Below are 25632 nucleotides of genomic sequence, written 5' to 3' on the forward strand. Positions count from 1 at the left end.
AACAACAAATGATGTCAGAACATGTTGGAAATTGATGACGTCGCTTTGAATGTTGCATACTGAACACAAAAGAAGTCCGGAGTTCAAATAAGTTTAAAAAGCATTGAAGTGGCCATGTAACAGACGAGTTCTCGTCCGAAATCCTGATACTCTGAAAGAGTTTGTCCAGTTTGTACACGAAGTGCGTCTAGTTTTTGCCGTGACCCTCTCTACTCTTTCGCGCATGCTATGCGGGTGATATGATGATACCATGCCAAGTTTCAACATTTTCAGGATTCATTTTGTAGTGATTTTCAATTTCACGGTCATTTAGCTCTTTAAACAATTAGGTAATTAACCGAAAAACAACAAATGATGTCAGAACATGTTGGAAATTGATGACGTCGTTTTGAATGCTACATACTGAACACAAAACAAGTCCGGAGTTCAAATAAGTTATTAAAAATAAAAAAGAGGTGCAATGCTGGTTAATTTGCTTCAAGCCATTCGGAATAATGTAGACTGCACTGCACATAGCTCAGTGCAATCTATGATATTCCGCAAGGCTTGAAGCTAATCAACATGTAGGTGAGCATTGCAACTCTTCGTCATTGTCTGTGCACTCACGGCTTATAAACCGCTCATACTGCCTCTCTCTTGGCGAGGTGGGACTAAAAATCATCTTACAAAGAAACTCTAGTACTGGTTCATGGCATGAATCGGTAGTAAAGGTCTTCGTGGGGGCCCCAGACTAACCATAGCCTGACACAGCCTCATTAGTACCGGTTCGTGGCATGAACTGGTACTAAAGGTTACCCACGAACCGGTACTAATGATGCCCGCCCGCCTAGCCGTTGGAACCGGCACTAATGGTCACATTAGTGTCGTCTCAAATTCAAACCAGCACTAATGTGCTTCACATTTGACCCTTTTTCTACTAGTGTAAATGACCAAAAAACAACAAATGATGTCAGAACATGTTGGAAATTGATGACGTCGCTTTGAATGCTGCATACTGAACACAAAAGAAGTCCGGAGTTCAAATAAGTTATTAAAACATTGAGTGGCCGTGTAACAGATGAGTTCTCGTCTGAAACCCTGATACTCTGAAAGAGTTTGTCTAGTTTGTACACGAAGTGCGTCCAGTTTTTGCCGTGACCCTCTCTACTCTTTCGCGCATGCTATGCAGGCGATATGATGATACCATGCCAAGTTTCAACACAAAAGAAGTCCGGAGTTCAAATAAGTTATTAAAAATAAAAAAGAGGTGCAATGTTGGTTAATTTGCTTCAAGCCATTCGGAATAGTGTAGACTGCACTGCACATAGCTCAGTGCAATCTATGCTATTCCGCAAGGCTTGAAGCTAATCAACATGCAGGTGAGCATTGCAACTCTTCGTCATTGTCTGTGCACTCACGGCTTATAAACCGCTCATACTGCCTCTCTCTTGGCGAGGTGAGACTAAAAATCAGCTTACAAAGAAACTCTAGTACCAGTTCATGGCATGAACCGGTACTAAAGGTCTTCGTGGGGGCCTCAGCCTGACCATAGCCTGACACAGCCTCATTAGTACCGGTTCGTGGCATGAACCGGTACTAAAGGTTGCCCACGAACCGGTACTAATGATGCCCGCCCGCCTAGCCGTTGGAACCGGCACTAATGGTCACATTAGTGCCGGCTCAAATTCAAACCGGCACTAATGTGCTTCACATTTGACCCTTTTTCTACTAGTGGTAAGATGTCATCTGGTAGTTTCATAATTTTTTTGTTATTATCCCAAAATTTTATTTTATTTTTGTTCAGGAGTATCTCTCATGGGTCTCAAAATGATTTTTTTAAGGTCTAGGGGCTATTTCTAAGTCACCAGTGATCGATCCCCCGCCGTTGCCGTTGATCCTTGCCGAACTTCAAAGATCCGCTATCCGAAGTTACGCTACCACAAAACACCAGTTCACTAATGTATTCTATTACTTTTTCTGATTTTGTGTCTATACTGTAGTCCCATGCTGTACAATTCCTCTCAATGAATTACATAATAACGTGCATCTTCCTATTTTTATATGTTTTGTTATCTGGTTGCTCTGGTTGATAAAGGAATTTGCATTGGTGCACTTAAATTGATTATTGTTATAGATGACGTATGACTTGCATGGTTCAATTTGGTACATTTTTGTTGCGCCTAAACTGAGATATATACATGTTCATCGAGGTTGAAAAGTCATTATCGATATTTGAAATTATCAGGATCTCAGGTGTTGTGAGGTTGTTGTACATGATATAGAGCAAGAAGAGTGCCAACCAGGACACGGCGAGATCAAAACAAACATAATCTTCCATGTTTTCTTCCTTGCTCATTTCGCTGCCGTGACAAAAAATTAACAATGTATTCCCGTTGCAACGCACGAACAATTTTCTTTCTGAATTTGAGTACACACCAGTATTTTCTCCCGTTGCAACGCACGGGCATTTGTGCTAGTAATAAAAATGCAAAGGACGCCCTCATCTATACCTTTTTTTACTAATAAAAAAATAGGTATTCTTAGTCTGTTTTGCTATTTTATAGAAAACCCCCTAATGTTTCTAACATTAAACCCGCAGTACATGTCAAATGTTTTTTTAAAATACTCATATCTTCTAAACTATAACTCCAAATTAAACATGTTGTATATGGAATTTGATTAGAAAAATATGTAAAATCTGAATATGATGTTATTTTACCTGTTAACAATTAAAAAAATACTATCTAGGCTGCAATGTCAATCAATAATGCATTATTCGTCTTTTTTTCATACCGGTACTGATTTAGATTGGGGATGAACACCTCAGCAAGATCAGAATTGGACATGAAATTGAAGATAAATTTGCTAGAGACACCCAATAAATAAGGACATGCATGACAAGAAATAAAAGAAGGACCCAATAAAGATGGGATGTCCACTATAAAATAAATAAAAGAGAAAATACAGAGAAGATCCGATAAAGATGAGATGTTGCGCTATTCTTCTATATATAAGAAGGAAAAAGAGAGGACATGCATGAAGAAAAGTAAAAACGAGGCATGCATGACAAAAAATAAAATAAAAGACAAGTTTGATAAGATATAAATAGTGATGAAACAGGGACAAATACCTATGACATGTATGGTAATAAATAGTGATGAAATAGGGGCGCGAGTACCTGCGTCCATAGGAGACCATACAAAAATGTTATTTTCCAAACAAAAAAAATCTCTTTTTATGATTAAAAAATCATGTATCTTTTTAACAATCTTTTTAACAATCTTTTTAACAACTCTTCATGTATTTAAGAAATAACTACAAATTCTCAGATTATAGATCATTTTTATAAATTAAGAGCGTGTGGTTTTTTTCTCCCGTTGCAACGCACGGGCCTTTTTGCTAGTTATAATCATATTAGTACAATCTGTTTTGCTTTGACCCGAGAAATGGGGGTATTTTTTTGTATATTAGAGACAAAGTTGAGCAAGGAAAGCAAACACCTAAGTGAATACAATCAGTATAGTTTGTTCTGCTTTGGCCCAAGAAACCGGGGTTACTTTTGGGCATTAAGGAAAAAATTGAGCAAGTAAAGTAAACACTTTAGTGAATATTTCTACTAAACTATTCATTACCTGCAACCCACTAGAATTTGGTAATACACGTGAGCAATTTTGTCCATGTCTAGCTAGTTTACACAGATTTAAAGAAGATAAACAGAGTGAGAAAATGAGAGGGATTCTGCCAACATATAAGCTAGAAGTAGAATCTCTGTGTGTAAGAGCATATAGTGCCCCAAACAGTAAAATACGGATTTCCACTTAAGCATTGACACAAACTCAAGACAGAGGTCACCTACGGATGTCTGAATACATATTGTGATAATGAGCAAGAGTAAATATTTGTTATTTCCATATTGCACTGGTAAATTGTAGAACTTTCATGAACACACGCCCAAACATGGTTCGTTCAGTAAGAAAAACAATTTAAATAGTGGAGGAGTAAGATAACATGCCTTCAACTTCAGCGACCAGTGATAGGAACAGAAAATTTTGTAAACATAAACGGCGGTCTAAGAAATATAAGTCGATCAGCTGCAAATATAAAAGAGGCTTAAAAATGATCTAAGAAATATAAATACCAATGGTCAATCTGTATTACTATATATCCTGCTCTTATATTTTCTAAACCTTCAGCAATGTTTCAGGAACAATGCCTCATATAAAACTAAATTAATAATGATAACAATAGTGGCCATAACCTTGAACGCCATTCATCACATTCATAGACATGCAAAAACCAAAAAATTGTGTCATTCTTTTCTTGTGTATAATGAAATCGATGGGCCTCAACTTTCGTATTCGTTAGACCAGTTCATCCATATGTGTATAATAAAATCTAATTATCTGGAAGATCATCCATGTATGATGGATAAATTGGCCGGGACGTCTTACAAAGAATATTAATAACAGATATTACCATGGTGAGGTATAGGCTGCTGGGAACAACACTAATAGATCAGAGAGGAATTCAAGCATGTTGAGTTGGTGGACGTTGTCCCTGCTTTCTGCTGTACTGGTGTCCTTCGTGGATTGGTTGAGGGGCGGTCCTACTGGAGGTAACGGGGACCGTGTATGGAGACCTTCGACGGTGGACGACGGTCTTGTATGGTGGCAGCGGCCTGCAAGGGAGACGAAGCCATAGAGAAGATCGGTGGTGGCGGCTCTCGGGATGAACAAGGGGGTGGTGGAGGAGAGGACTAAAGGGCGATGGTGACTTTCAAGGGTGTCTACGGCAGTGCAATCCTGAGTAGAGCACGGTAGTGCCTAGGAGCGGGGCAGGCCGGGGAGGCACAACGCCGGGGAGTAGGCGAGGGCTCGTGCCCTCATGGGGATCAGAAATGAAAATAGCGTGTAATCGGTACAATCCCCAACGATTGGAAAGAGAGGATGTGAATGTGAGGGAGATGGTAAGTTGTTGCACTGCGGGGAGATGATTTCGGGATATTATTTCACGGCTGGTTGATCAGGATCTTATGAGTCAGAATACATATCCATGCATGCCACCGAAGGAGAGTCAATCAATCCAATCAGATTGAATCCCAATTTTAGGAAAGAGGGGATTGCGTCCGGATTCCTTCCTCGAGAGAATCATAAAGAGCGAATCAATTCAATAAGATTACATCTGATTAAAAAAAGAGAGGATTGTGTCTGGTTTTTTAATGGGAGAGAGAAAAATCCAATAGAAGAGGGTGGTGGGAGGTGAGACAGAAAAAAACAATGTACCAGGCTACTAACTCCCCATTAGGATGTGAATGTGAGGGAGATGGTAAGTCCTTGCACCGCAAGGAGATGATTACGGGATATTATTTCACGGCTGGTTGACTAGGATCTTATGACTCAGGTGGTGTTTGTTTCTCTAGTCCTAGGACTTTTTCTAGTCACAACCAAAAAGTCCCTAGTCCCTAAAAAGTCCCTCCCTGTTTGTTTCCAGAGACTAAAAAGTCCCTAGTCCCTTCTAGAGGTTATTAAATGACCATGTTGCCCCTAGTATATAGAAAAATAACAATCAAACAGCACCATGGGGTGGCGGGCCAATGGGTGCATGGAGGGGCATTGTTGGAAAAGTCCCAAAAAGTCCCAAAAAGACTCTCCTTGAGAGTCTTCTTCATTTAGTCCCAAATGCCTAGTTTAGTCCCTAAAAAGTCCCTCCCGTTTGGTAAAAAAAGTCTCTAAGAGGGACTTTTTCTAGTCCATACACAAAAAAGTCCCTGGAAACAAACACCCCCTCAGAATATATATCCATGCATGTCACGGAGGGAGAGTCAATCAATCTAATCGGATTGCATCCCAATTTTTGGAAAGAGGGGATTGCGTCTGGATTCCTTCCCTTGAGAGACTCATAAAGCGCGAATCAATTTAATAAGATTACATCTGATTTAAGAAAAGAGAGGATTGCGTTCGGTTTTTTAATGGGAGAGAGAAAAATCCAATAGAAGAGGGTGGTGGGAGGTGAGACGAAAAAATCCAAACAAAAATAAACCAGTGTTCCAGGCTACCAACTCCTCCATTAGGATGTGAACGTGAGGGAGATGGTAAGTCCTTGCACTGCAGGGAGATGATTTCGGGATATTATTTCACGGCTGGTTGACCAGGATCTTATTACTCAGAATATATATCCATGCATGTTATTGAGGGAGAGTCAATCAATCTAATCGGATTGCATCCCAATTTTTGGAAAGAGGGGATTGCGTCCGGATTCCTTCCCTCGAGAGACTCATAAAGAGTGAACCAATTTCATAAGATTACATCTGATTTTAGGAAAGAAAGGATTGCATCCGGTTTTTTAATGGGAGAGGGAAAAATCCAATACAAGAGGGTGGTGGGAGGTGAGACGAAAAAACCGCACGGAACTAAACCAGTGTACCAGGCTACCAATTCCCAGTAGAGATTTTTTGAAAGAGGGGACTGCATCCGGATTCCTCGCTCGAGAGACTCATAAAGATCGGATCAATTTAATAAGATTAATCTGATTTTAGGAAAGAGAGGATTGTGTCTGGTTTTTAATGCGAGAGAGAAAAATCCAATAAAAGAGGATGGTGGGAGGTGAGACGGAAAAAAACCGAATAAAAATAAACCAATGTACCAGGCTACCAACTCCCCCATTAGAAGTACAGATACACTTGCATTTGCGAGGGCCACAATGCTTGTTGTGAAAAAGATAAACTAGGCAGCGCATTTGTGGGGGCCACTGTGATATTTTGCATAAATCTATTTTGGAGGATAAATCTCACATTAATTAGCATGGATATCTTCTCTTACTTTCATATATACGAATAACTAGCTATACATGGTATTCTAATAATGTCATAATTTCCTTATTTGTGTGTGGTGGGATGTCCTTACTAGCCTTGCCATGATCATTATAAATTGACATCTTGGTAGGAGCAACGTTCATACGAGCCATTGGGTGGTGGGAACTAGAAGCTAGCTAAGCATTGTTAAATTTCGATTCAGCCACTCAATGTGGAATCCGCTATGGGTCCTCGGGCCATGGTTGCTACTGCTCCTTCTGCAGCTCGCCGACGGCAGCATGGAGGCCGTGGTGCCCTCGCCGTCAGTGCCTAGCTTCGTGACCAACCCCTTGCTCAGGACAGGGTATCACTTCCAGCCGCCCAAAAACTGGATTAACGGTAATCTCCTGCCGCGGAACTTATCTGATTGCTCTCTGGCATGTTTAAGTTTGGCTCTGTCTCCAAGCTAGCTATAGTTATGTACGTTTTTTTTTTTTTGGAGAATGGCTATAGTACATGTAGTATATCGTAGGTGCATCCTACAGGTATATCTACAGAAATGGGTATACATTGTAACTAAACATTACCTCCGCCCAACAAGCCTGTCCTAGATTTGTCTAGATTCGGATGTATCTAGACGCTGATGTGCTGGTCATGACTCGTGATAATCATATAGCCCGTCTCTATTTTGGTACTTGATATACTAAGTAATTGTTCTTGCTTGTTTTATTCTTCCATGATGCTCTGTTCTAACAATTTCATTATCTCATTATTTTGGGTGGTTATGATTGCTGTCCCGGGGAAACTCATCGATGGCAGATCCGAATGGTATGACTTCTCGAACTCACTCTAATTGTATAGATGTCTTGTATTCCTAGATCCATGATGCTGAAAATATAATATATGTAGATTTTAAAGATTTTCTTAGAAATAGCAATGAAAGATGTTGGGCTAACATTCAAGTGATCTATGCTCATGAAACATCATGTTGAGACTTTTTTTGATCCGTACATGTTGATAATTTTGGAACAGGGCCACTATACTACAAGGGATGGTACCACTTGTTTTACCAGTACAACCCCAAAGGTGCCGATTGGGTCAATACACTTTGGGCTCACTCGGTTTCACGCGACCTCATCAACTGGAACGTTCTTGGTTTAGCCCTCGAGCCAAGCATCCGATCTGACCAGTATGGCGTTTGGTCTGGCTCCGCAACAATCCTCCTTGATGGCACACCAGTGTTGGTGTACACAGGGATCGACCGGCCGGACACTCCCTACCAGGTGCAGAACGTTGCCATCCCCAAGAACAAGTCCGACCCACTACTTAGGGAGTGGGTCAAACCAGACTACAATCCGATCATAGTGCCGGATTCGGGCATGAATGTGACACAATTTCGTGACCCGAGCACGGCTTGGCACATAGATGGCCAATGGCGCATACTCGTAGGCGGAGAGAAGGGCTCCCATGGTCAGGCATATGTGTATCGAAGCACCGACTTCAAGCATTGGGTTCGAGCCAAGCACCCACTTCACTCCGCAATCAACGGTATGTGGGAGTGCCTCGACTTCTTTCCGGTGCTCATGCAAGGGAAGAAAGGTCTCGACACATCCGATCATAGTGGCAGAGTCAAGTATGTGCTCAAGAGTAGCCTTGAGAAGGCTCGGTATGACTACTACACCATCGGAACCTATAATAGTAGGACAGAGCGTTATGTGCCTGACGATCTAAATGGTGACTACCACCGCCTCCGCTACGACTATGGGAAATTCTATGCGTCCAAGACATTCTTCGACCCCGCAAGGCAGAGACGGGTCCTTGTAGGATGGGCCAATGAGTCAGACACCGTTCCAGACGACATCGCCAAGGGTTGGTCCGGCATTCATGTATGACAGATCATCACATCTAGAAATTTCTGCGATTTGACTGATATAAACCAGTACTCCGAGGGAACTAATTGCTTGTGTTGCGCTTGTGGCAGGCAATCCCAAGGAAGATATGGCTTGACCCCGGTGGCAAGCAGCTCGTGCAGTGGCCCATTGAGGAGGTCGAGCAGCTGAGGCGTAAGTCTGTTAGTGTGACAAACAAGGTCGTGAAGCCTAGGAATCATTTTGAGGTTAAAGGCCTGGAGACTTACCAGGTAATTAGTACTCCACAAGGCATGATATATAGCTTCCCACTAACATTAGTTTTTGTTTTTGTTGTTGAAGAAAGCAAAAAAAATAAAACAACCACATGATTTCGTTCACAAAGCAATGAACTCACAAAGTTTCCAATTCACATAAAGTTTTTTATAATCATAACTATAGTGAACTAAAAAAATTATAGCTATGAACTGACAAATTAAGTCACCAATCTATGGGTTTGCTCAACTTTATCAATCCACGCCTATGCATGAAATGTTTTCCTTTACCAGGCTGATGTGGAGGTGAGTTTCGAGATACCAAACCTGGAAAGGGCCGAGCCGTTCGATCATGCATTCTCGAACGATGCTCAGAAGCTGTGTAGAATGAAGGGTGCGGATGATAAGGGCGGAGTAGGTCCCTTTGGTTTGTGGGTGCTAGCATCTGCCAACTTGGAGGAGAAGACCGCGGTTTTCTTCAGGATTTTCAGGGATGGTCATGGCAAGCCGGTGGTCCTGATGTGCACTGACCCTACCAAGTAAGCATGAATACAAATATACATGCATCTCTTTTATCATTTGAAGATCGAATTAAGGGAATCTATTCAGCTTACCCAACTGATCTGTTTTTTGCCTTCTTCCGTGTCCGCTTGCAGGTCATCTCTTGGTCATGATCTTGACAAGCCAACATATGCTGGGTTTGTCAACGCCGACGTTTCATCATCCGGCGAGATCTCTTTGAGAAGCTTGGTATGTGCCCAGATTTTATATTGCAAATATGAAACTCTTTACAAGTTAGGAGTTAGGACAAGTTTACGGCTCGTTTTCTCACTAATGCTTCTGTTCTGTTGTTAGATTGATCATTCAGTCGTTGAGAGCTTTGGTGCCGGAGGCAGGACCTGCATCATATCAAGGGTGTACCCATCCATCGCCGTAGGGCAAAACGCTCATCTTTACGTCTTCAACAATGGAGATGTGGATGTCAAGGTGTCGCGCCTCAAGGCCTGGGAAATGGAGAGTTCCAAGATGAATAATACTAGTGATTAAGTTTTGTTTCTCACCTATTTTATACATGTATACCAAATGATTTTTTAATCATTTTGATGTGTTCATAAAATGGCAGTCGTCCAAAACAAAGTTTTATTCAACATCGATGCTGTTCTGCAAGGCTGATTATTCACTAAAATCCCATTTGATTAGTCGAAGCAACCAGTTAATCCAGAAACTAGAACCAGAAAATTGTATTAGAACGACTACTCTTGGTTGATGTACAAAACTAAAACCAGAATAAGAGCAACTAATCATGGTTGTTGTACAATTAACAAATGGAGTTGCGACGGGCGGTTCCAAGGGCTCCTGTGACGCACTGGCGACGGGCGGTTCCAAGGGCTTGATCGACGTATGGGTCTGTGATTGTGCTTCCCAGATCCGATTCTTCCTCCCTTGTCCTCCCAATCCCTTCGGCCTTGTCTAGATCCTATGATTCCTTCATCTAGTCGCTGTTCGGGGTGAGCAAGGGGCGCTCTCTGGACTGCTACCCACCCTTGGCAGGGACTGGCTGAGGATCATTGGCTCTCGATGGCGAAGGAGTGTGACAGGGTGAGATCTGATGCCATGTTGGGCACTACTTCTATGCATGGTGGCAGCGGTGGTACATCCGTTCCGGTGCTGCGAGGCAAAGGGAAAGAGACAGCGAATGGCGGGGTGTCGCCCTTGGAGGGACGTGCTTCATCTGCTGATCGGGTTGAAGAGATGATGGAACGGCTACGTCTCACTGCGGTGGAGGCGCATCCGGTGGTCCTTGATGATGAGGATGAGGCAGACCTAGTAGCCCCAGATTGTGCCCTAGTGGAAAAAGTGGTGTCTCGTAATACTCTTCATATCCAGACTATTTCGTCGGCGATGCGGCCGGCGTGGGGTAATCCGAAACGTTTTTGTTGCGGAATTTGGTACTCAGGCTGATAGGGCTAGAGTGATCGAGGGTTCGCCATGGATGGTGGGAAAGCATGCGGTGCTCCTGGAGATTTTTGACCAGAATATTCAGCCCCTTTAGGTTCAGTTTGATCGCTTAGCGATCTGGGCTCCATTATGCATCTCCCACCGAGACTGATGAAAGCTAAGCTGAGAATGGAGTTTGCCAAACCGGTTGGGCGGATTTTGAGGATGGATTCAGATGCTGATGGTCGCTGTTGGGGTGGTTTCATGAAGGTGAGGACGGAGATTGATGTTCGTGAGCCGATCGTCCGCTACATCACTGTGGCCTCTCTCAAATTGAAGAGTACTGAAACTTTCTCTGTGATGTATGAGAGGCTGTCGTTCTTCTGCTTCTCTTGTGGCATCCTTGGTCATTCCACGATTATGTGTCCTACTCCAGGTTTGAGGGATGAAAACGGTGATCTTCTTTATGCCGCCAAGAGACTGTGTGTCAATGATGAGCATCCTCGGAGATCCGGGGGTTTAAGGTCTAGCATGGCTTCGTCTTCGGCTCATGGGGCTGGTGTTGGTGGTTTTGGTAATTCTCAGACTGCCGCCCCAGGCCGCGGTGTATCACGTGCACCCGTTGGAATGGATGTTATTGTGGGGGAGATCTCACCTCCTATCAAACAAGGGGGCTGCTCGTGGCCGTGGGCGTTCTTCACGGGGTCGTGGTAGGGGGCGTGTTAATGACCCCAGCTGTGAGTTGGTCCCTATCTCCCGAAAGAAGTCGAGGGCTGCTGGCCAAAAGAGGAAACCAAGCAAGGTTACAACTCCGTCACCGTTACTGGACTTGGGAGAGAATAGTGCTCTGGCTTTGGTTCCGGTGGTGGATGGAAATGTGGTTTGTCAGAATGAGGATCGGAATACTGTTACTGAATCTAACAAGAAACAACGTGTCTCAAACTCTCGATACCGACCCTCCCTTCTCTTCCTTTCTGAAACAAAGATGAGCGATACTCGTGTGAGGAACTTTATGTGGTCCTTGGGTTTTTCTGGCTGTTTTGCTGTTAGTAGTGAGGGCCTTAGTGCTGGACTTGCTTTGTTCTGGACGTCTTCTACTGAGGTGACAATTAAGGCTGCTAACAAGCGTTGACCCTACCTTCTCTTCCTTTCTGAAACGAAGATGAGGGACACTCGTGTGAGGAACTTTATGTGGTCCTTGGGTTTTTCTGGCTGTTTTGCTGTTAGTAGTGAGGGCCTTAGTGCTGGACTTGCTTTGTGCTGGACGTCTTCTACTGAGGTGACAGTTAAGGCTGCTAACAAGTGTTGCATTGACACACATGTAAAGATCAATGATGGTGAGGTATGGCGTGCATCTTTTGTATATGGGAAGCCCCGGAGAGAAGACCGTCCGCATTTTTGGGAGTTTCTCCATCACCTACAACCTTTGTGGGATGGCCCCTGGATTTGTTGTGGAGATTTCAATGAGGTGCTAGCTCAGGATGAACACTGTGATCCTAGGGACCGGTCGGAATATCAGATTGAAGCCTTTAGAAAATGTTTGTTGGATTGTGGTTTAACGGACTTGGGCTTCTCGAGACCGAAATTTACGTGGTGCAACAAACAAGACCCAGATTGCCATGTCAAGTGTCGGTTGGATCGCGTTGTTGCAAATGTGGCTTTCACTAGCATGTTTGATATTTGTGGGGTTGAGAATCTTATTGCCACCTCTTAGGATCATTACCCCGTACTCGTGTCGCTGGATAACAGCTCTCGTCAGAATCAGGCACCCCCTATTCAGCGGGGCTTCAGATTTGAGGCCATGTGGCTGCAGGTTGATGACTAAAAGGACACTCTTGAACAGGCTTTGTTAGATGTGCGGGTGAGTTAACCATCCCTGGAGTCTACTTGGTCTAATCTGAAACACGTTGCTGGCTCCTTGCGGTCCTAGAGCAAGGAGGCCTTTGGATGCATTCGAAGGAGAATAGGGAAGCTGGAGCGCCAACTTGCCACTATTAGGGCTTCGCCTCCTTCTCCTTCTCTTCTGGCTGAGGAACGATCGATCGAGAGTCAACTCCGCGAGCTCTTTGAACATGAGCAAATCATGGCACGACAATGGTCTCGTATTGATTGGCTCAAGGTGGGTGATCGCAACACTGATTTCTTCCACGCTAGGGCGACTGCCCGTAGGCGAACGAACATGATACGTACACTCGCTGGTTAGGGAAGATGGTTCTTGCTGCACTTCCCAGGGGGAGATCAAGAGCATGGTTAAGAGTTTCTATGACAAGTTGTTTACTTCGGAGCCATGCCATGCTGCAGACAGGGTTATTGAGGCAATACCTGACAAGATTACTACGGAGATGAATGAAGAACTCTGCAGACCGTATTCTAATGATGAGATCAAATCTGCCTTGTTTCAGATGGGTCCAACAAAGGCACCGGGCCCAGATGGGTTTCCAGCTCTCTTCTATCAAATCCATTGGAGTTTGCTTCGGGAGGATATATGTCAGACTGTTCGGGGATTCCTGGAAGGTAGGCCTATTCCTGACGGCTTTTGCGACTCTGTGGTTGTTTTAATTCCTAAGACTATGAGACCTAAGCACTTGAAGAATTTCCATCTAGTTAGTCTTTGCAATGTTCTTTATAAGATTGCCTCTAAGGTCCTGGCCAATCAATTGAAAGTGTTGCTGTCGGTTGTGGTGTCAGAGTGTCAGAGTGCTTTTGTGCCAGGAAGATTGATCACGGACAACACACTTATTGCTTATGAGTGCTTACACACTATTAGAAGGCAGCGAGTGAAACAGCCTTTCTTTGCTCTTAAGATCGACATGATGAAAGCCTATGACCGTGTGGAGTGGAGCTATTTGCATGCTTGTCTGTGTAAGTTGGGTTTTTCCCCTGCGTGGATTGACTCTGTTATGAGATGTGTCACCAACGTTTGTTATGTTGTCCGAGTCAATGGTGAGCTCACTGATCCGGTGGTTCCTTCTAAAGGCATCCGTCAAGGTGACCCAATTACTCCCTACTTGTTCCTCTTATGCACTGAAGGTTTATCTAGTCTGCTATTCCAGAAGGAGTGTTGTGGCGAGCTACATGGTATTAAAAACGGCCGGCAAGGCCCCTCTATCTCACACCTCCTATTCGCGGATGATAGCATCTTCTTTGCTAGGAGTGACCAACGTAGTGTGGACTCATTGGAAGCTGTGTTAAAATCATACTGCGAGGGATCGGGCCAAGCCATCAATAAGGATAAGTCTTCTACCTTCTTTGGACGACACTGTCCGGAGAGTGTCAAGAACAGAGTAATGAACCAGTTAGGGATTCACAATGGGACTTTTCATGATTCTTATCTTGGTATGCCTACTGAGGTTGGTAATTCTCCCACCAGCACATTTAAATTCTTGACAGACAGAGCCTGGCAGAACATTTTTGGGTGGTCCGATCGGCCACTGTCAAGGGCTAGGAATGAGACTCTTCTGAAATCCATAACACAAGCAATCCCAACCTTTGTCTCGAGCTGTTTCTGCCTTCCAAAGGTCACGTGTGATAAATTCAGGCAGATTGTTTCTAATCAGTGGTGGGGTAGAGAGGATGGGAAGAAGAAGATTCACTGGAGATCTTGGTCATGGCTCTCGACCCCGAAATCACTTGGAGGGATGGGCTTCCGTGATATGGCTTTGTTTAATCAAGCTTTACTTGGGAAACAGGGATGGATGCTTCTTACTGAGCCGAGTTCTTTGTGTGCACGGCTCCTGAAGGGTAGATACTACCCTAATAGCAGTTTTTGGAATGCTCCTGTACCTCAGACAGCTTCGGCTACTTGGCGTGGTATTATTCATGGTCGTGATTTTCTTAAAAGAGGGGTACAGTGGGGCATTGGTAATGGACGAGACACAAAGATCCTCTCTGATCATTGGATTCCATCTACACCTCCAGGTATGTTGCAGCCTCTTTCGCCTATACCAGCTTCTGCTACTGTTCACTGCCTTATCAATGACGAGCAAGGGGCGTGGGAGGAGGAGTCTGTACGAGCCTTTTTTCCGGGAGGAGTGGCGGACAACATTCTGCAAATACCAATCAACAGAAACAGTGGAAATGACTTTGCTCGCTGGCCGTTTACCAAGTATGGAGTTTATTCTGCCAAGTCTACGTATAATATGGCGAGGACCTGTAGTTTTCTGAATGAGAGGAGAAAATCTGGTTTGGGTCAGTGCTCTAGCTGGCCCGGGGAGGAGAAACTATGGAAAGCCTTATGGCGTGTCAAGGTCCCCAACAAGATGAAGATTGTTCTCTGGCGTCTAGCTCATGACTGCCTTCCCTCTGGTGACCAACTTCGGCGACATCAGATTCCTACGCGAACAGACTACTGTTTTTGTGGTGGAACATGCTCTGCCATTCTGCCCACATCAGATTCGGCGACATCAGATTCCTACGCGATCAGAGTGTGGAACATGCTCTGCTATTCTGCCCACATGCTCGTGCTATATGGGATGTGCTTAAGGCATCATTCAACATCAGGCTACGGCGGTCCTCCTTCACATCTCCCAAGTAGTAGCTCTTCGACTTCCTTTCTAGCTGCTCGGATCAGGAAGCGACGATCATCACTGTCTCCATATGGCGTATCTGGGAGGCGCGGAACGCGGCGAGGAATGAGCCCATGCCGCCTCCGCTGGTGCGCACTGCTACCAGGGCCAAGGCTTACATTGACCTGATCCTCCAACACCTCTACAAGCCTGTACTTGCTTCCAGGCGTGAGACCTCGTATACTGATCGTCAATGGTCTCCGCCGTCGCAAGGTATAGTGGTGGCTTTCTCCGATGCGGCTGTGTCGGTGGAGCAACATAAATCCGGAATAGGGGTGGTGGTGCTCAACCATGAGGGCTTGTGTGTAGGTGCCTGTTCTGACCCGTTGAGGGGTGCACTGTCTCCAGAGGTAGCTGAGGCCTTAGCACTCCGTCGAGCGGTTCGTTTTGCATGTGATGAGGGATTTGATGATGTTATCTTCAACACAGATTGCCTCTCGATGGTGCAGCGCTTGAAATCTTCTTCTAGTGACCGCTCGGTGGTGGGTTCTATTCTCATGGACGTCAAAGTGATGGCAAATGGTCTTTCTTCTGCAACTTTCAGTACAATGTTTTAGCTCATGTCTTAGCTAGATCTAGTTTGAGCTCTACTAGTCCATGTACTTTTCTTTCTGCTCCGGATTGCATCCAGGAGACTCTTTGTAAATTTGTTGCTTGATCAATAAAGACCGACGTTCTCTAAAAGAAAAACAAATGGAGTTGCGCATTATTCTACCCTAAAATGACGTCAAACTCCATTTTATTGCTACTCTTTTTTGTTGCAGAAAAACTACAATTATACTTTTTCATTTATTTGGTTTATTTCTTCTCCTTTCCTTATTTTTTTCATTGTAGTAATATCTTTTATAAACTATTTGCAAATGATTTTTTATATTCACTTATTTTTAAGATATATGCATGTATTTCTAAAGAGTGTTCAAATATTTAGATAATGTTCCTATAACTACAAAAAGGTTTTCGTAATTTTTAAAAATGTTCATGAAACTAAAATGTTCACACATTAAAACACATTATGCAGTTTTTAAAATTGTTCATGTAATTGTATAGTGTTAGTCTATTCTACAAAAATGTGTCAATAAATTTTAAAAGGTTTGATTTGATTCTACAAATTCTTCATGGAATTTAAAAATTGTTCACACATATTGTAAGCAGGTATTTCTCAAAATATATTTTACATTAAAAACAATTAGAAAAGGAAGATATAATAAATATATATATATAAAAAGCAAAATAGGAATAACAAAATGAAAAGGGAACAAAAGCAGCAAAAAGGAACCTAAAAGCAACTAACACCAGAACCAGATTAAAGTCTCCTTCGATTAATAGAAGTGAACAGATAATCCAAAAAGTTTATTTTTTGCGACCAAAATTTCCAATTTTCCAATCTATTCATCAACCATGGCAGTACAAAGAACACAAGAGGTAATAAAAATTACAACCAAGTCTATGAACCACCTAACGACAACTACAAGCACTGTCGCGAGCCGAAAGCGTGCCACCGTCATTGCCCCTCCTCATCGAAGTCGGGAAAACCTTGTTGTGGTAGACAGTCAGGAAGTCGTCGTGTTAAGGCCCCAAAGGACCAGCGCACCAGAGCAGCAACCTCCGACGACGCTATTCACACCATCGGGACGGGGATAGGACATGGGAGCCATTATTCCTATTGAGGGGCATCGCCACCGCCACATAGCCCAACCAAGACGTTGAACCTAACAAAAACGTGAACGAGGTCCCTCCTGCCGGTGAGCGGCCGAGATGCACCGCACCTCCACGGCCCAAAGGCCAACGGAGGTGGGGAGAATCGACGGTGGTGCCAGTGGGAGGAGGAAGGATACTTTCTTGAGGAGGCGGAAAGACATCCATGTAGCATAATAATGGAAGTTTAACCATCATAAGAGGTAGTGATCATAGTTGGTGTACTATAAATGTTCTGAATCATGCAATGTTATACTTAAAAAGAAAGAAATCCTACTCGACAGCTCCTCATTGTTTTTAGAACTTGGGGAGTATTCCTTCCGTAAAGAAATATAAGAGCGTTTAGATCACTATTTCTTTACAAAAGAAGTATATATATCACCCTGGGTGAATAATAGTTAATCTTCTCCCTTATTATTACAGCGCTTCACCATATATTTTTGGGTTAATTTGATAAATGTCACTCCAAATCTGGCGATTCCGAGAAATGCCACTGCAATTTCCAAACTTTGAAAAATGCCATTTCATGCCATTTTCAGTGGCATTTTTCAAAGTCTGCAGTGGTGTTTTTCAAAGTTTGCAAAAATTGAAGTGGCATTTTTTAAAGTTTGGAGATTGCAGTGGCATTTTTATGAATTGTCATAATTGGAGTGTCATTTATCTAATTAACCCTATATTTTTTTGTTCTAAAAATTAGGTCTTACATCGGAAGTCGGTAGAACATAAGAAAATGTATATTAGTAAAAGAAATTATTTTTCATGATGTAAAATTTCAAACGTAAAACGTAGCATGAAAATATATAAGGTGACAAAGATGTGTGTGTGTGTGTGTGTGTGTGTGTGTGTGTGTGTGTGTGTGTGTGTGTGTCATTTTTTTGTGGTTTTGTGACTTATATCTTCATTTCCTTTCATCAATTTTTGTGTAGTGAATCTATATCTACGTAAATATTTGTATAACGAACGTAATTTATAATGAATTGACATAAGAATATGTCCGGTGCAAAATAAATTATTCTGCACCTTGGGTGATGAATAGCTTTATTATCATATTATTACCCATATGTAATGGAATATCTGTGTTCAATGCCCGAGTCATCCTGTCTTGTGGGCGACCCTATAAATCACTCACTCCGGATGAGAAGGAGCACTAGCCCACAATGCCTCACATGGCCTGGGTCCAGATAGCAATAAAAATGCAATGCTTGTTTACCTATTCTCCTTTTGGTTCCTCTCTTTCTTTCTTTTTTTACTTTAGTAATAAAATTTTGAGACCTATTTACACATATCAAAGAAAATGTTATATTATTTATGAAGAATGTGCATGTATTTATAAAAAGTGTTCAGGATGTTTCCAAAAACGATTATGTAATTAATCAAAGGTTTTCATAATTTTTCAAATTGTCAAGTACTCCCTCTGTACCGAAATACTTGTAGTTGGGGAAAAGTAGTATAAGTTCCCCCAACTACAAGTATTTGGGTCCAGAGGTAGTACTTTTAAAAAGTATTCAATCATTTAAGTATATTCACGTAATTTTAAAACTGATCGTACATTTAAAACCGTTCTCATAAGTGAAAATCATTCATACATTTTTATTGTATGTATAATTTTTTTAAAAATCATGCTTTTTAAAATATGTCCAAGTAATTTCTAAAATAATCCATATTTTTTTAAATTTTTATTTATATCATTTTTATATTAAAAAGGCTAAGTTAAAAGGAAAAAAGATTCATAAAAGTGAAAACAGAAAAATTTAAAGTAAGAAAATTAGCAAAACTTAACATGCTTTTATAAATATTCAGGTTATTTTTAAAAAACTTGTCATAGTATTTTAGAAATGTTCGTGGAATTAAAAATGTGGTCATGCATTGTTTTAAAATGTTTACGTTATTAGAAAAACTGTTCACATATTTAAAAGAAATACACAAGATTTTTTTAGAAAATAGTAATAGAAAAAGTATGTTCCTGTATTTGTCCAAAAAAACCGACCTAAACAGGATAAAGGGGAAATGGAAAAGACACAGAAAAGGAATGAAGTAAAAGGAAAGGAAAAATAAAAACATAAGATGAAATAAAACCATAAGGAAAAGAATTAAAAAAAACACTGAAACCAGATTTAAAGCCCTCTTTGATTAGCAGAGGTGACCAATTAATCGAGAAAGCATAACTAGAATAAGAACGGCAGATAATGGTTGTTTGTACGATTATTAATCTGAGTCATGGGTTATTGTACGCATAAAGTTGCAAAACACTGCTCTATTGCTACTTTTTTTATGTCATGACGTATATGGTGTTCGTGGGCAGTATATACATAGCGTGTAATTATCCATATATCATGTTGCAGATGTTCATATTTTTATAAATTTGGTCAAAGTTTACAAAAGGCAACTTAGCACAAGACTAATATACAATGTATTCTGAATCAGATGTTAGTTGTCTGTCCTGTGTGTTGAGCAACAATCAATGAATTAGTTCAACAAGTGGTGCTGAAAAATACACTTTATTTTCCAGCAGTGTTCCAGAGAACCATAAGTGTGTGCGCTACTTTCCCAACAATAGACAGATAGATTATAATAGTGCGCATCTAGCTGTGGAGGTTGGAAAAAAAATAAGGAGAAACAAAACCATAAGAAAAAGAATAAAAAATGAAACAAACACTAAAACCAGATTAAAGTCCTCTTTGATTAACGGAAGTAACCAGTTAATTGAGAAACTATACCCAGAATAAGATCGACCGATAATGGTTGTTGTACAATTATCAATTTGAATCATGAGTTATTGTACGCAAAAACATGCAAATCACTGCTCTATTGCTACTTTCTTTCAGGTCGCAATATCTATGGTGTTCATGGTAGTCTATATATACCATATAACTATCCATATATGGTATTTTAGCCGTTCATATGCTTTATAAATGTGTTTAAAGCTAAGAAATTTGACTTGTATTCTGAAATGGAGGGAGCATATCAGACGCTAGTTGTCTATCCTGTGTTGAGCAACCATCCATGAATTAGTTCAGCAAGTGGTGCTGCAAATTACACTTTAATTCCAGCATAGTGTTTCAGAGAACAGTAAATGTGCTTGTGCGCTAATTTCCCAACATAGATAGACAGAAAGATTATAATCGTGTGCATCTAGATGTGGAGGTCGGACACTATTTAACTTCCATTCCCCCCTCGAAAACAAAGAAGTATATATATAACGTATAAATTAGGAGTTATCAAAGTTTATAAATCATCATGTGACCTAGAGTATGGTAAAAATGACACAAGCAAAGATACTTGCAAATATGTGTATATACTCGAAGTATAGTGTATGAATAGGTCAAGCAACTAATTAAGTTCTTTGTCACGTACTCACCTCACGTCTAGAAAAACTTACAAATGCTCTTATCAGTTATCACATTAGCCAGACTAGTTTAAAATACCTCGATCAATATATCTACATATACATTCACATGGACGTAGATATATAGATGGATCATATCACGTATAGCCAGGGTGTTCGATCAGTTGGGTATGAGCTTGAAGTGGGGCTTCTGCATGGACGGGGTTGGGTCGTAGGTGCCGTAGTCACTGGTGGTGACGTCCTTGAGCATCCGGGAGTGCACAGGCTGTGCCATAGCTGCTTCGTCCTGGGCCTCTCCTTGCTGACCAAGAGACTCCTCCTGATCTACAATGAAGCTCGGCCGCTGTCTCCCTGAAAACAGCAGAATCATCCATCAAACCTTGTAAAAAAACTAAGAACCCAGAAGAAAGTGCATCTGTTTTCTCATGACCCAGACCCACAGGCACAGCATGCGTGGATCACCTAATTAATTAAGCCGCAGCTCGACATCTAGCTTGTTCCCTTCAATCTCTTGATGCATTTGTAACAGTAAGAAAACAAAAATACATGTCGTGGCCATGTGCGCTAGGACCTAGGCAGGAACTGCACTGCACTATACTCTACATCACATGTAGATGCAAGGGTTTGAAGCAGCAGGAAACCAGATCAAGAACTTCTTAGATTCTTCGTCCAAAAGGGATTTACTGGCTATCTAGAACGAAGGACAAGACAGTCACACGAACCTGCCAGGGAAGTGGAGAGCAGCAGGGCGAAGAAGGCGAGGGCGAAGAGGGAGGCGGATCTCCGGGGCATCCCCATCTCCGGGTTACTCACGCGATGCATGCGCTCTCCCTCCCTCAGTAGTAACGCATGGAAGGCGTGAACCAGCGTCAGACGCTCGTGGTGAAGGTGAAGCAGAGGCCTCTTCTTCCACCTAGAAAGCAGAATATATAACTGGGTAGTTAGGCAATGCCTTACGCGCGGCGCGACAAATAATGCGAATCCCACTCACTGCCTCTGAGCAAGTTCCAAAGGGATCATGTAGGAATTTCGATATTTTTCATTTGTTTTGACTGGGGCAAAAGTGGAGGGCCGGCAGGTTCCGTATGGAGTTTTCAGGGCGGTTGGTCACCGTGGTCGCTTGCTCATTTTCAGTTCTGGTACGGTGGTGGTTATTACCAGGCTGTGGCTGACAAGTGCACCATGCCAAATGGCTTCTTTTGGTTAAAAACTAGGTGTGTTCTGCACTGTTTTTCTTTCCTTTTTCTGGCGCTGCTTTGCCGCGTGTTTTAGGGGACTGGCTAAGCTAATTAAGTGGTCTCTGGCTCTGGTTAGTGCCACCGGTGGTTGCATGACTAAAAGCCGGTCGTATTTGCAGGACGGATTCCCGGGTTCAGAATCAGATACCGATCGGCTTTCATCCATCAACATGCACGTTGCTACTTGTGGTAACTTAACTCTAGGGCCTTTAGGAGCCTACCATGTGCTGAAAGCATAGCGCACCAAGTTTCTCCTCAGATCCAGCAAGCCTAGCATGCATCTCTTTCAGAAATCCACCACCATGACACACCCAAGCAGGCAATTCATCTTTGGCTTGCAGGAAAGGTAAATCGATCCTTGACGCCGTTTCTCGGGCCAACATTTTTGTCGTGACCGATGAACCGGGGAATCATACGAGATAAAAAGCAAACCATTGACATGGTTCCAAAGAAAAGCAAACCACCTTTGAGTGTTAAAAATGGCAAGTAGGCTGAGATGAGGGTAACAGCAGTGGGACAGTGTACTGCATTGTTCAGGGTGTGTGCGTGGATCACATACATAGGGCTAGACAATGGGCAGTGCTCAGGCATGTCCTCTCTCTGTCACCATGCTTTCAGTCGGTTAGCATATTCCATCTCCATGCCAGAGGAACAGCTGAAAGGTAAATCCATCGACCCGACGCTCCTCGGTCGCGTGACGGAACAGAAACTGCGAGACAGCAAGGAGAATTTCAAAACCTGATTTGAGTGGAGATAGTGCTGCTGATGATGCCCAGGTAGAAAGTAGCAGGCAAGCACACTGTGGTCAGGAGCCAGTACCAGTAGTGGAGCATAAAGCCAGAGCACCACTACGAGCATACACACAAAGTATTCGATCGGATGTCGTCTTTACGGGCGAGCAGACACTAATTAGACACACTGGTTGGCGACGGCAAAGCCATGGCCGTGCTTTTGGTTTTCCTTTAATTTGCTTTGCCACCCCCTCCTCCTGTGATCCATTCATCTTTGGGTGTAGCTAAAGAGATGGTTGGGTGTGATCAGGGAACTGCGTGTGGGGCTGCGAGATTTGGACCTGACAGTTTTAGGAGCACTCAGTGGGCATCATGGGATCAAAGCTGCTTTTGTTTCTGTCTAGTGCGTTGGGGCAGACCAAGCACTGGTGGTCGACGATGCATGCTTTAATCCTTGCGTGGTTTCATGGGCGCAAAGAATGCCAGCGGCGAACATGCAAGATTAAAGGTACCCATGACCTCAACAGTCAGTTCTGCTCGACTGACTGTTGAGGTGGGTAGTACACTTGATTAGTACTAGTAACCAAAAATCCATCAACGCATAATTATCAGGAGGTTATGACAGTCAAGTCAGCAAAGCGAGCACATTCATTATCAAGGCAAACTTGAAGTAGTCACCTGCATATTCTCCATATCATATGCGTTGACTCCTACAAAATAAGTTCCAGCGATGCAAAGTTGAAGTTGACTTATTCCATGAAACATGTATGTGAATATCTTTATCATTCTGGAAACAGGTGGATTGCATCTCTCACCCTCAAATCCTTGACAACACATTCAAATTCGAAATATTCAAACGATAAACCTGGAAGTTTGAGGAAAAGGTGTTTCTTTCTTGTCAAGTTGTCATACAAGTTCATTCTGACGATATTCCCAGCATATCCATCAGAGGACCCAACACCTGTCTGCAAAATATGTGTTGGATATAATTGATCATTTGCAAGAAATATATCTGTGGTTGCAGCATAAAGATTAAGGGATATTTATGAAGGAATTTCATAAAATATAGCAAATGTTCTAGCAAAATGCATCGGCAAGTAGAAGAGAAACAGATAAGTTTTTGGCATCAACTGCAAAAAGGCGAGTGCAGTGCCCTTCAGTTTGCAAATATCACATAAAATTTACAATCCAATCAATTTAGTATATACATACACTTTACATTTTACCAGGCATAATTTGGAAATAATTTATGGTAAACCAGTAAATGAATAAATCAGACAAAAATAGTAACTCAGTTTGTACTACAAAGTTAGAAAAGCTAAGAAAATGCTTACAATCAGAAATTAATTAACCAAGTTCTCCTATCATGCAAGTAATGTCCCTGCAAACCAAGTAGTTTGAATCCACAACTTCAAACCATGTAAACTATCACTAGTACAAAACGGGGTTTTGTGGTGGTTTTGGTACACAATCCTCAGGCGGTTTTGTCTACTGTCTCTAGCAAACCAGAGCTACTACTCGTATTATTGGAGGTGGTTGAGAAACCAACTGGGGAAATACCTATCTGAACAGTCAATTCTTGCGACAGAATAGACTAGAATGATTTGCAATCTCAGTAGCCTCGGCTCGAAGTTTCAAAACTTGTCAAAATGTCAAGTTTTAGTAGTTCAAACTTGGTGAAGTTTCAAAACTTGTCTAAATGTATTCAAAAGTGGGTTTGCTTCAAAACCCTCGTAACAAGTAACATGATTATGCAAACAAAATATAAATTGGATTTTCGATTCAAAAGATATGATAAATCCAAATTTAGAAGTCAAAAGGGAAAAGCAAGGGAGGTGGGGTGAGCAGAGCATGCACTCTCTGCCAAATGTTTTTTTTGCGGGTAACTCTCCGCCAAATGTTGTACAAAAAACTGCATGCATGGAGTAATTGGACTCTAATAACAAAACAAGTTTCCGAATCTTGACACAATCATGTGGCTACATGCATGCTCCCACACGCCCATGCTACAAATCGTCTCCCAAGGAGGACATCTCATTGCAGCCACTAGATAAATTCGCCTCTCGTCTAGCCGAGAGTGGTAATTTCTTCAACATAATAAGTGCCAAGAAAAATATTGTGGACAACCGAACCTCCCTTTGAAGGATGGACTAGGACCCAAGCAACTTCCACGTCATCATAGGGGCTAGCGTGGATGGTTGTGATTCACCGAGATCTTCTCTTAAGGCTTTCATGGTATCTATTTTTCTTCTTTGTCAATTTTTTCTTACCTCTCTGTCATTCGAACTTCTCGACAAAGTCTCATCACGGGCATATCCATAGAGCTATGCCTCTTCTGCCCCTCGTAAAACCTAGGTACTTAAGGTTTCCCAAGCCCTCTTAGAACACATCTCCTTTGAAGTGGTTAGCTAGCCTTAGCTGCTTTGTCGAGGTCCACCTTAAAAGCAAGACATTGACATGCAAACATAGCATGGGAAAGAAATTCGAAAGCAATGAGCGAATTTCTTGGCATCTCGTCAAGTGATTGTGGGCCTCACCATTCACGTGGTTACTAAAATCAAGCATGTTTCTGTAATCGAGGAGGCTTCAGAGGCCCTTGGTCTCGCTCAGCATCTCGTCCCCTCAAATATGTTGTATGTAATTTTTGGGGTTTATTTGGAGGTTGTTGCCTCCTTGTTCTCTTGTTCCCATTTCTTGGCCATGAGTGGCGGAGCTAGAGCAAGGCCGAGTGGATCGTGGCCCGCCCAGCCCATGTTTTTTTAATTGTACACCTACTTTTGGGCCATGAAAAAACAAGGACAATACTTATTTCCTCCAGTCGGCCTGCCCAACTACTTGGGCCAAGCTCCGCTAATGTTGGCCATGTCGGCATACCCTATAGTATGCAAATGGTTGAGTGCATGTTTAGTTGGCGAGTTCCTTATGTGCCAATATTTTCACTTGGAATTCCTTGGTGGTCTTCTAGCGCACGAATTCATCCAACACTTCGTCCTTAATATATGGGCATTGGCCAAAGGGCAAAAAATATAGATCAATGTTACTTCGTCACCAATGTATTCTTCGATCCACTACTTGAACGCATTTGAAGTAGTCAAAATATAGTTGCTCGTTCGGCAGGCTTCTCGTGTTCATCTTTTAAGCGGAAGTATCCCATGATCTCTTTAATGATGTCCATGCGTTGATTCTTGACATGCTTCTAGTGATAAACGGTGAAGTGCACTCATCCTA

General features: G+C 42.4%; 3 protein-coding genes across 4 annotated transcripts; 2 read left to right on the forward strand and 1 right to left on the reverse strand.

The window, feature by feature from the left end:
- Nucleotides 1–6999: 6999 nt before the first annotated feature.
- On the forward strand, nt 7000–9938 carry LOC119338267 (beta-fructofuranosidase, insoluble isoenzyme 1-like). 2 transcript variants are annotated; one of them, XM_037610661.1, is made up of 7 exons: nt 7000–7168; nt 7589–7597; nt 7802–8655; nt 8751–8909; nt 9186–9430; nt 9548–9641; nt 9747–9938. In XM_037610661.1, the coding sequence occupies exons 1-7, from the start codon at nt 7000–7002 to the stop codon at nt 9936–9938; spliced, it is 1722 nt and encodes a 573-aa protein (XP_037466558.1). The 2 variants fall into 2 exon arrangements, with proteins under 2 accessions (XP_037466558.1, XP_037466488.1); XM_037610591.1 differs by lacking the exon at nt 7589–7597.
- Nucleotides 9939–15358: 5420 nt separating this feature from the next.
- On the forward strand, nt 15359–16078 carry LOC119338406. The gene is made up of 2 exons (XM_037610757.1): nt 15359–15744; nt 15824–16078. The coding sequence occupies exons 1-2, from the start codon at nt 15469–15471 to the stop codon at nt 15848–15850; spliced, it is 303 nt and encodes a 100-aa protein (XP_037466654.1). The 5' UTR covers nt 15359–15468; the 3' UTR covers nt 15851–16078.
- Nucleotides 16079–20365: 4287 nt separating this feature from the next.
- Nucleotides 20366–21470, reverse strand: LOC119291681 (protein CASPARIAN STRIP INTEGRITY FACTOR 1-like). Its single transcript, XM_037570493.1, has 3 exons — nt 21427–21470; nt 21158–21348; nt 20366–20786 (listed from the first exon to the last, which is right to left on the reverse strand). Exons 1-3 carry the CDS (start codon nt 21453–21455, stop codon nt 20596–20598), a joined length of 411 nt encoding a protein of 136 aa, XP_037426390.1. The 5' UTR covers nt 21456–21470; the 3' UTR covers nt 20366–20595.
- Nucleotides 21471–25632: the final 4162 nt, after the last annotated feature.

Source organism: Triticum dicoccoides, chromosome 1A, assembly GCF_002162155.2.
Source record: "Triticum dicoccoides isolate Atlit2015 ecotype Zavitan chromosome 1A, WEW_v2.0, whole genome shotgun sequence".
Taxonomy (NCBI): domain Eukaryota; kingdom Viridiplantae; phylum Streptophyta; class Magnoliopsida; order Poales; family Poaceae; genus Triticum; species Triticum dicoccoides.

Excerpts from the sequence above, each read along its gene's own strand:
- LOC119338406 (XM_037610757.1), top strand. The coding sequence starts at position 15,469 with ATGCCGCCTCCGCTGGTGCGCACTGCTACCAGGGCCAAGGCTTACATT. Across the intron at positions 15,745-15,823 it reads GGGGTGCACTGTCTCCAGAG|ATTGCCTCTCGATGGTGCAG; the intron begins GTAGCTGAGGCC and ends TCTTCAACACAG.
- LOC119291681 (XM_037570493.1), bottom strand. The coding sequence starts at position 21,455 with ATGATCCCTTTGGAACTTGCTCAGAGGCA. Across the intron at positions 21,349-21,426 it reads TTGGAACTTGCTCAGAGGCA|GTGGAAGAAGAGGCCTCTGC; the intron begins GTGAGTGGGATT and ends TCTGCTTTCTAG. Across the intron at positions 20,787-21,157 it reads GCTCTCCACTTCCCTGGCAG|GGAGACAGCGGCCGAGCTTC; the intron begins GTTCGTGTGACT and ends TGCTGTTTTCAG.
- LOC119338267 (XM_037610661.1), top strand. The coding sequence starts at position 7,000 with ATGTGGAATCCGCTATGGGTCCTCGGGCCATGGTTGCTACTGCTCCTT. Across the intron at positions 8,656-8,750 it reads AGGGTTGGTCCGGCATTCAT|GCAATCCCAAGGAAGATATG; the intron begins GTATGACAGATC and ends CGCTTGTGGCAG. Across the intron at positions 9,642-9,746 it reads AGATCTCTTTGAGAAGCTTG|ATTGATCATTCAGTCGTTGA; the intron begins GTATGTGCCCAG and ends TTCTGTTGTTAG.